This window comes from Trematomus bernacchii, unplaced genomic scaffold (genome assembly GCF_902827165.1).
Source record: "Trematomus bernacchii unplaced genomic scaffold, fTreBer1.1, whole genome shotgun sequence".
In the NCBI taxonomy this organism is placed as follows: Eukaryota; Metazoa; Chordata; class Actinopteri; order Perciformes; family Nototheniidae; genus Trematomus; species Trematomus bernacchii.
The window spans coordinates 18,616,139-18,627,156 of record NW_022987739.1 but is presented as its reverse complement, the minus strand read 5'-3'; the positions used below and the strand labels follow the sequence as shown (position 1 = coordinate 18,627,156).

The window sequence follows — 11,018 nt, the reverse complement described above, 5'->3', positions numbered from 1 at the left end:
ACTCTAAGAATGTCATTGAGTAGATGATGACAATACTTTCTAGTATTATAAGTATTTCAAAGTATGTACCTTGCTTGCAAACAGTTTTTTTATTTCAAATGCCCCCTGTGCAGATGTGGGAGAAGTACTCAGATCTTGTACTTGAGTAAAAGTAGAAGTACCATCAAAAAAGTACTTATTATGCAAACTGGCCCTTTTCAGAATAATATATATTATATGATTTGACTATAATTATTGATGTATTAAAGTGTTTATCAAAGCTGGTAAAGGTGCAGCTAGTTTTAATTATTTCTGTATACTGCAGGGTAGCTTGTGAATGTACTCCAGGTGTAACTAAAGTCTGATTTAAGTGTGAATTATATTTCACATCATTAATCCATATCTGCAAAGTAACTGAAGGTATTAAATAAATGTAGTTGAGTCAAAGTATACAATATACCTCTGAATTGTAGAGCAGTGGATGTAAGAAGTAGCAAAACATTGAAATACTCAAGTAAAGCAGAAATACCTCAAAATTGTACTAAAGTACAGTACTTTAGTAAATCTACTTAGTAACTTTATACCACTGCCCCTCTCTGTCAAACGAATACCCTTTGGTACATTGAGATCGGTTCGATGTTTTGAAGGTGTGATGACCCTGCTCTCTGCCAGTAAACGATTGAGCTAACTGGAAGTGACATGAGCTTGCTGGACAAACATGTTAATGATAAACCAGAGGAAAGAGATTGACAACATTTGTAGAACAGTTCATGCTACTGTAATCTGCACAATTCAGTGCTTTATACTCCAAAAGTTGTAATTTTGAAATATATTATTCCACAGACAGGAAGCCAGTGTACATTTATGAGAACTGGAGGGATATGGGTCTTTGTTGGGACCCCTTAGAGAGACATCATTACTGTATAAGCCTATAGAAGGTAAAAGGGGAGGACAAGTTATTCTAAACCCTGGTCAGACTGTCGTCCTCAAATTCGTGGACTTCTTTAAATAACTGAAAGAGAACAAACAGTTTTTATATTTTATTTGTTATACTTACTCATATAACCTGCACGTAAATCATTGTTTGCATGCTGAAATGTATGAAATACTTATTTTTCCAATACTGCAAAATACGGTGGAAAAAACTATTTCCATATCAGGGTTGTTTTATAATACAAATAACATATATATAGGGAGAGAGAGAGAGAGTGTGTGTGTGTGTGTGTGTGTGTGTGTGTGTGTGTGTGTGTGTGTGTGTGTGTGTGTGTGTGTGTGTGTGTGTGTGTGTGTGTGTGTGTGTGTGTGTGTGCGTGTGTGTGTGTGTGTGTGTGTGTGTGTGTGTGTGTGTGTGTGTGTGTGTGTGTGTGTGTGTGTGTGTGTGTGTGTGTGTGTGTGTGTGTGTGTGTGTGTGTGCGTGTGTGCGTGTGTGCGTGTGTGCGTGTGTGTGTTCGTGTGCCTGCGTGCGTGCGTGTTGTAAGGGGGAGGTACTCGTGTTCCTGAGACAGTTTCATTCAATTGTTTGTGCTTTCCACTGTGTAGAAAGACTCGATTTAAGTAATTACAGAAGCACAGCTATTCCTGGATCCTCACAATGACATCTTTTTACTTTCTTGGGTTCTTTATACTATGCCTTAAAATGGATACGTCTTTACAACAGGAAGGTAAGCAAGAGGGGGAATTATTTATGAATCCCTCTGTTTCTCTATATATGAATAAAACCATATCCAGGACTTAATGTGAACCTATGTGTGAACTGAGTAACTTCAATTGACTTGTTATATCAGACAAACCACTGAAAACTGGTGCTGTGACGGACAGTGCAACAATAAAATGTAAACTATATCTGCCACCACTGGAAGGAACCAGCTATGAACCTGCAGTTAAAAAACAGCAACAGATGTTATGCCACCATGCCCTCCCACACCCCATTGTTACAGGCTGCATCCACACTACGGCTTTTTAATTAGCCTTTTCCTAAATACATTTGTATTCTTGCTTATGTGTATTATGCAACAAAGATAATATGTTCAGCACCCAAAAACTGAATCTTTGCTCATTAAAGGGTGATCTTATTTTTCTTTATTGGAGACTAGTATTCATTTCTAAATGGTTTGTTTCACTTTATTTTAACTATTATTATTTACAGTTTAACTGAAAATTCAAGGGAAATTTTCATTCTGTTTATTTCTGTTTCATTCCCTAAATTATTTTTAAAAACACTACATTTAAAATGTGTTGGGGTAATGTTTGTTGGGAGCCCCACACCTCTGTGTGAACGTAAGTAAAAACTGAGTAATGCAGTGTACTGGTGACACTTACCAATAAATATAGGTTCTGACGGATAATGTGTTTATTTTTCAACAAATACAGCAATAACATGTAAACTACAACTGCCAGGGCTGAAAGGAACCAGCTATGAACCTGCTTATAGAAACACGTTTCTACCTGGTGACCAAGTGACAGTAACTTGTGAAGACAAGTACTGGATTTTTGGGCATCAACCGACTTCAGTCGTAACTACATGCAAAGAGGACGGAGAGTGGACTATCAGACCTCTATGCCAAGGTATATACTGCTGTGAATGCTGTTTTATTTTTTTATATTTCATAAGCTGTGATGATGGTTATCAATCATGTCTCGATTACTTGAGATTTACAAAACATTTTCTTATTCTAGAGGTTACGTGCAGCAAACAAGGAGTCCCACATGTGTCTTCATGGGACAGTCGTCGGCAGCAAACATTCAAATCGGGTGAGACGACACGTTACGGGTGTGAGACAGGCTACAGGAGGAAAGATGGCGCCAGCAGGGCCACATGCACCCGAGATGGATGGCAACCAAATCCACTTTGTGAAGGTATTGTGAAGTAAACCTTATGTTTATAAGATATCTGTTATTTTGTTTCCATACTTGGCTATAGGGGGGGAGTTTTTACTATATACTATATTGTTTACTGTAAAGGCTACTTTTAAAAAAAAAGAGTCCCATGAACTAAATGCAGCTAAGCACAGGAACAGTCAGGAATTTACTTATTTTGTTTTCAATTGCTTACACATGCTTTTTTCTTTTGATCGCACAAGTCTTTAGGGTGGTATAAACATCATGACTAACAAAAACTAAACAAATATATTTTTATTTTGGTTTTATTGTGTGTCCTTTGTAGAGGACATCGGGTGTTAGTTATGCGAAGCATAGTAACAACATTAACATACAAGTACATTTAGACAACATTAGAGCACAACAACTCAATGCAACAAATATTGAGCCCTCATTTGTAGAACTCCATCCTTTTTTGAAATGCAGAGATACATCTGACACTTGAGGCACTTGATGTATGTTTTCCCACTGCATCCGTCTGCCATGAACCCTACAGAAACCTAAGTGTTAGTTTTGGCCCATAGTGGACTCCATTTGTGTTGTGTAAAATGGGGGAAATAAGAAGTTAGCAAATCCCCATGTCCTCCTCAGAGGACATTCCTAAAAACAGTTAGTTTTAGCTCAAATAAGTATGACACTGCTCTGAAAACTCACTACACTAACTCCTAAGATGTTCCCTTACTATAATTAATAAAAAAATATTGAACTCACAACACTGGTAATTACAAAATTACAAACTTACCATTTCTCTTTCTATAAATAGTGCTTGTGTTGATGGACGCCATTTTGAAATACAATGAAATTATCTTTTTCAAAGCCACACCCCCACATTATGTCATATGTTTGAAAAGCCCAGGATGTCCTCTGTGGAGTACAATTGGACTTAATGCTGTGGCATGTATAAGCTCAAAGTAATGGACTAAAACCCAATGTGCTCCACAGAGGACAAAAATGAATGGGTGGGTCTCTGGAGGATAAACACTTGAAGTGTGCACCAAATGGCACACACTTCATTTAAAATACGAGACACTTTTTCCAACCAACTTCAAACTCTGGTGCTCAATCAAAAGCACACTAATTTCTTATGGACTTTGTTCTGTATGTAGATAGTTCTGCAGGACAGAGATATGTGCAGAAACACAAATATTTTGTTGAAAGTAAACATTTGTATTTGAAAATAGAGGGAAAGAGGTAGACAGACACACATACACTATTAATCACCCTGTCAAGAACACCAACATAACAAAAAGCACATAATGACCACCATGTAAAATGTAAAAAAAGCAAAATATTTAATACCACCACGCCCCTCCTGTTCAAGGCGCATTCCACACTATGGCTTTTTCATTTGCCTTTTCCTTAAAGGTCCCCTATTATACTGTTTTTCATCAATATATTATAGTTCTCAGTCATATACAAAACATGTCTCTGAAGTGTTTGGCTCCAAACACCAAACAGATCATGCATTGTAGCATCCCATAAACCCCTCTGTTTCAGCCCTGTTTCAAAAGTGCTGATTCTCTGTCTGTTACTTTAGATGAAAATAAGGAGCCACTCCCCACGCCCCTCTGAGAGATATTTGGTTAAAAAGAACACAATGGTGCTCTAGAGGAGATTCAGGTGATAAGGGGGGGGGGGGTGTTACCTTGGTTGGTTATAGGCTAATGGTTACACAAGCCAATAACTTGTGTAATTGGCTTGTAAAGTGGCCGAAATCTGATCAGCTCATTTTCAGACAGGTTTTTATATAAATGGATCAGGACAAAAAGTGAGCAAATCTTTTTTCCTGAAACTCTCAGAATCTCTTTACGCAGAGGGGACACATGTGTATGTATAAGATGCATGAAAAAGTGGATTTTGCATAATAGGTGACCTTTCAGAAATCTTTATTCTTGCTTGTGTATTATTCAACAGAGATAATATGTACAGCACCCGAGATTGAAAATGGTGATGTGCTTGGACAAATCCAAGAGTACATAGAAAATCAAGTCCTGGAGTTTCAGTGTAAACCCTCATTTAGACGCGCTGAAGCCAGATCTTCAAAATGCACAAAGCAAGGAGTAAGAGCAGAATGGAGCCCCACACCTCTGTGTGAATGTAAGTAAAAACTGAGTAATGCAGTGTACTGGTGACACTTCCCAATAAATATAGGTTCTGACGGATAATGTGTTTATTTTTCAACAAATACAGCAATAACATGTAAACTACAACTGCCAGGGCTGAAAGGAACCAGCTATGAACCTGCTTATAGAAACACGTTTCTACCTGGTGACCAAGTGACAGTAACTTGTGAAGACAAGTACTGGATTTCTAGGCATCAACCGACCTCAGTCGTAACTACATGCAAAGAGGGCGGAGAGTGGACTATCAGACCTCTATGCCAAGGTATGAAACTGCTGTGAATGCTGTTTTATTTTTTTATATTTCATAAGCTGTGATGATGGTTATCAATCATGTCTCGATTACTTGAGATTTACAAAACATTTTCTTATTCTAGAGGTTACGTGCAGCACACAAGGAGTCCCACATGTGTCTTCATGGGACAGTCGTCGGCAGCAAACATTCAAAAAAAAAATTCAATTGCTTACACATGCTTTTTTCTTTTGATCACACAAGTCTTTAGGGTGGTATAAACATCATGACTAACATTGAGTGTCCTTTGTAGAGGACATCGGGTGTTAGTTATGCGAAGCATAGTAACAACATTAAGTACATTTAGACCACATTAGAGCACAACAACTCAATGCAACAAATATTGAGCCCTCATTTGTAGTACTCCATCCTTTTTTGAAATGCAGAGATACATCTGACACTTGAGGCACTTGATGTATGTTTTCCCACTGCACCCTACCTAAATCGGCGTTGTAAGGGAAAGTTACAGCCTAAATGATCGCATCCGATATGCATGCAAGAACAACGTTGAAATAATTGTTCCTATTACCTGTGAAGAAAATGGTTGGAATGGGATTCAGAGCTGTTCAGGTAAAGTCAAACAACAAATCATTCAACAAATACAGCTTAAAGGAAAATTATAGAGGGATTGGCTTCGGGTGTTTAATTAGCATGGTCTTAGCGTGTTCTCTTAACAGCTAAAAAATAACATCTTCAGTGACTTTAAATTGCATAACTACTTCGATGACCCTGTTTCATCAGTTTCAAAATGTGTACTGTTGAACAATAAAAACGTATTTTTGTAATGCTTAAAACACACATTAAGAACTTGATTTATTTGTAACAGGCTTGCTGTTCAGTAGATCATCAAGAAATTGATCACTTAAAGAGTAAAAGGGGAGGCACCTTACTTTCTGACCTTGTCTTTAAACTCTATTATATAGTTTCTATTTTTACTTCTATTCATATTGTGGTTTCATTCATGTCTATTTATTTGAGCTGTCCCTATCTTTCTTTGTGTTGCCTCAACAACTGACTTTGGGGATCAACAAAGGCATTTTCTTTTCTTTTTTCTTGAAGACATCATTTTTGAAATGGTTTGTTTGATTATGTTTTAATGTAACCTGAATAGCTGGAGGATGTGTGAATAACTTCAAATATTCATTGAATTTGTTTCAGAAAGTCACTGCAAGAAACCTCACATCGACGGTGCAAACTTTATCGGCGTTGTAAGGGAAAGTTACAGCCTAAATGATCGCATCCGATATGCATGCAAGAACAACGTTGAAATAATTGTTACTATTACCTGTGAAGAAAATGGTTGGAATGGGATTCAGAGCTGTTCAGGTAAAGTCAAACAACAAATCATACAACAAATACAGCTTAAAGGAAAATTATAGAGGGATTGGCTTCGGGTGTTTAATTAGCATGGTCTTAGCGTGTTCTCTTAACAGCTAAAAAATAACATCTTCAGTGACTTTAAATTGCATAACTACTTCGATGACCCTGTTTCATCAGTTTCAAAATGTGTACTGTTGAACAATTTCTACTTCATGCTTTTTCTCTCCCCTCAACACACGCCTGTTTACTTGAAAATGATAAATGAAGCTCCTCTCTTGATTTACTGCACTCTAAAGCCTTGCTTTGGCTTTCATTTAAATAACAATGCTATCTTGTTATCATCCTGATAATTGCAATGCTAGCATGCTGTAAAGGTATCAGGTCAACTATCTTAATTTAGCCTGGTTAAATTCAGCATGTTAGCATGTCGACAGCATGTTCAAAAGTTGCAGTCTCACATGGATTTGTATTCTTTAAAACATTTAAATGTTTCTATTGAAAACTAGAATGTCTCAGGCATCATGTCCAGCAACATGAGCTTGTCTCCTATATGTTATATAAGAACTCAACAATAAATATGTTGTGAACGTAATATAAACAGAGTTATGCAAAGTACTGGTAATAGCACATTGTAAGACTTTGGACGCATTCCCACAATGTCAGTGAGGGCTTTGGTCTGCCACTCTGTCAAAAGTGCTTAAGGACACTCAATGTGATCCCTTGATGCACACTATCAGTAAGTCAGCATTTTTGCAGGGAGCTTTGTGAAGTTAAAAAATAGATACAACCAGCCTTTTGCTTACACCTTTGCTGTAGCTCTATGGTGTTGCCAGGGTTTCTGCTCTGGTCACATGACTGAACACTATGAATACTCTTTTAAACACATGCAGCCTCTCACACTCAAGGCTCACATATTGGTATTAGGCCAAAATAAAAAGGGATCATCCCCACTAAAACTACATATCATTATATATATTGTAATTCCTGTGCTTATCTTTTAGTCTACAGTACATACAAATATAGAGTATATTTATGTTTGAGAATGGTTGTCACTTCTACAATCCAGTACCTGAACTGTATGATATACTTTTTAGAAGTTCTAGGTTGTGGCACAGCACCAATCATTGCCGATGGAGACCTCAAGTACACCAGGAAAAGTAATAACAGCCATAATGATATGGTTGAATACATGTGCCAGGCATACTACACCATGGAGGGAGAGCCTTACAAAACCTGCGTCAATGGTGTATGGACTGGACACACGAGATGCATCCGTAAGTTACAGGTTCTTCTTTTAATAACATGTGCAATATTGAAAAGTGAAAATCAAACTTCATTTTAAAATGGTTAGAGTCGTTGCATGTTGTAATTTGATTGGAAACCTAATTGATGAAATCCATTTATGCAACATGTCATTTGTGCCTGACCTACGTTCATGGCAATAACAGAGTACGAAATATGGAAAGCTGTTTTAGCATTTGAGCTGTGTGGCCCTTTTATTTAACCTCCTCTGCCAGAGTTTAAACTGTTCAACAAAAGAGGAATGGTTTGTAAACAGTTAGGTGCCAAGAGGCAATGTGTCTCAAATAAACTGTCAGCTTATTGTCACATTAGCAACCAAGCTAAGCTCCCAAGCTAACAGAGGGCTATATTTATGTAAGTATTTATGTATATTTATATAATTCCAGGGGGAGAGTGAATGGCACAGCACAGAGTAAATAGAAATAAGGTCAGAGAGTTAGTTTGAATTACTTGTGCTGGGCCTGCTGGCTGGCATGTAAGCAATCAGCTCTCCAATTATTTTAGCTCACCAACTAGCCCTCTAAATCGCTCAACTATTGCCCAACATTGGCAAAAGTTGTGAATGCAGTATGCTTTAGTCATTCCTGCCCTTATCCAAATGCTATGTTGATTGTCTCTTGCAGAACCCTGTACCGTGAATGAAGACGACAATAAACAACATAATATTACCGTTAAATATAATGGCAGTACATATTTCACTCATGATGAAATAATTGAGTTTAGGTGTGCCAGAGGAATACCTGTTGGTTCAGTATCATTACTTCAGAGGTGTAATAGTGGTGTTATTGTCTTGCCTACTTGCCAAGAGTTTTAGTCAACAGTAGATCAAAGTAAAAAACTGATTATGCAGAGTTATGAACTGATTCCGTCTCCTCTTTGATGTTGTCAACTGTATAAATGTTAATAAAGCATACATGACACATCTCTGTCTCTTTTCTGCCTCCTAAATACAGTCTGTAGCATACCATGAGCAAAAAGAAACGATTAGAATTTAGCCAGCGTAGAAATAAAATCTGGTATGGATTGGAAGTCAATGGGTCTCATGAAATGAAAGCTATTGCAAAGAAATTTGACTTTTCAATAAAGAAACAGCTTATTTTTCAAAGATATTAGTATACAATTAAATTAAAACATTAAACATATATAAAAGATAAAGAGATGTATCCAATGTTTAGTTTAGTCATATGATATTGAATTGATTTCAAGTCATTAGTTCCCATAATATAGGAGCTTATTTTCAATTTAAAAACTGCAGATTTCAGATCCTATTTAGTAATTTAATGCTGCATTGTTTTACACGAAATAGTTCATATGACATGAAAGCTTATAAACATATTTAAGACTTTAACCACCATCCAATTAAAATTAGAATGCCATAATTGTCTAGTTATACAATTCTGCATTGACATGGAGATATTTAGGTCTAATGATAGGGAAGCTATTTAAAAGATGTAATAATCTTAATACAATGATGAACATCATTGTATATATAATTAATTATACCAATGCTTTAACATACCTCATTGTAGAGTGTGTAACAGTGCTAACAATTACATTAGGTGGCTAAAACTTCCCACCTGGGAGCAAGTTACCCTGAATTTCATTTAAACACCCACCTGTTCAGCCTCATTTCAGTATAAAACCCATTAGATAGATAGATGAAACTGGCCCGTGTATAAGAAACATATCCATTTTAATATTTACATGGAAATCATGGAAATGCAATAGTAAAAAAAAACTCAAACAATACAAAAAACTATATTTTCTGAAGCACAAGAATGAGATGATAAAATGAAGATTTAAAAGCCTGTATTTACAACACAATAGAGAGTGTGTTTGCCACCATCTGAATGGCCCGGAGAGGATCCACAATATCTTTGAACTTGTCCCTTCTGAGAACCCAATCCGGTGCAAATCTGAAAAACAAACAGGATGTCAGTTACCACTGCAAAACACATGAAATCTGTGAATCTCAGACAAATACTTTACTGTACATAGACACATTAAAAACGTACTTTGGCACAGGGCGGGATTTACGAGGCGTCGTTTGAAAGAAAAAGCTCCCGTTGATTGATGCGTTCATTTTCTGTTTCGTAACAGTTCTTTCAGCGTCCATCTTGTGTTTGCGAGCGGTGAGGCGGTAGATACTGCGTAGCCTATCCAACACTTTGGGTAGCTTCATAACCTCCTATAAATAAGAGAGTTCACATTTATTACAAAACTACAATAGCAGTTTCTGTCAGATTAGAATTTGGTTGTGTGAATTCTATAATAACATATTTCAACAGTATTTATGTCAGAGGAGCTACGGACCACAACGCGGTACTTGTCTTGCAGGAGGAGAGCAAGAAGGAAGCAGGCCTTTGTGAAGATGCTGCCGCCCTTTTCTGCCACTTTATCTCCAGCTTTCTCACGGTATCTCTGCAGCAGGTCCAGCAGAGTCTCGACAGAGTTTTCCACCGAATACACTGCCTCAATGGTCTTGTGGTACTATGGAAGGAATACCACGAAAGAGTGGGGGAGAGGAAAGGAAGAAAAACACAGGGAATCAAACAAACTACATATTTTACTTTTTAAAACCATCAATGCTTTTGCTTCATCATTCCTTTGGAAGGCTCTGATTAAACCATCTGTTGGTTTGAAGCCATTGTATAATGTACTGGCATTCCTTTTCTTACCCCACCTTCCTCCCTCTTCTTCCAATATAAAAAAAGGTTAAAAGTCCAAACTGCTATTTAAACATGAGGACAAACATCTAATTGTGGAGCTGTACCAACTGTTGAACTTCAGATTTTTTTGTATTCATTTTTTGTATTCTTTTTTAAACCATCAAGTATAGCCATTAATGGAAAATGTTTCACTTTGAAAAAGCAGAATTTCCAAGTCTTGCAATTTGAATCCACATTTTGTAAACTACACTTATTTAAGCCTGTAACACACAATTATCTGACAAAAAAACGATTAGACACAATTAACTTGTATTTAATACATCTAAGGGTCTTTCTGAAATTAACTTAGTTCAGGACATGTAATAGATTACTGTAAATCACGTAGTCTCCCTAGGTTTTAAATCACTGGAAAACATATTTCATAGAACAATGTACTACAAATGTTATAGTTAGATTTAT

General features: G+C 36.8%; 1 protein-coding gene and 1 long non-coding RNA gene across 2 annotated transcripts; one reads left to right on the top strand and one right to left on the bottom strand.

Moving 5' to 3' along the window:
• Positions 1–2,222: 2,222 nt before the first annotated feature.
• On the top strand, positions 2,223–8,812 carry LOC117495087 (complement factor H-like). The gene is made up of 8 exons (XM_034146153.1): positions 2,223–2,256; positions 2,350–2,544; positions 2,656–2,835; positions 4,771–4,953; positions 5,047–5,241; positions 6,427–6,594; positions 7,683–7,862; positions 8,514–8,812. The coding sequence occupies exons 1-8, from the start codon at positions 2,223–2,225 to the stop codon at positions 8,702–8,704; spliced, it is 1,326 nt and encodes a 441-aa protein (XP_034002044.1). The 3' UTR covers positions 8,705–8,812.
• A 795-nt stretch (positions 8,813–9,607) lies between these two features.
• Positions 9,608–10,406, bottom strand: LOC117495545. The gene is made up of 3 exons (XR_004557188.1): positions 10,204–10,406; positions 9,906–10,078; positions 9,608–9,806 (listed from the first exon to the last, which is right to left on the bottom strand). It is a non-coding gene; the product is annotated as an uncharacterized LOC117495545 (long non-coding RNA).
• Between the last annotated feature and the right edge of the window lie 612 nt (positions 10,407–11,018).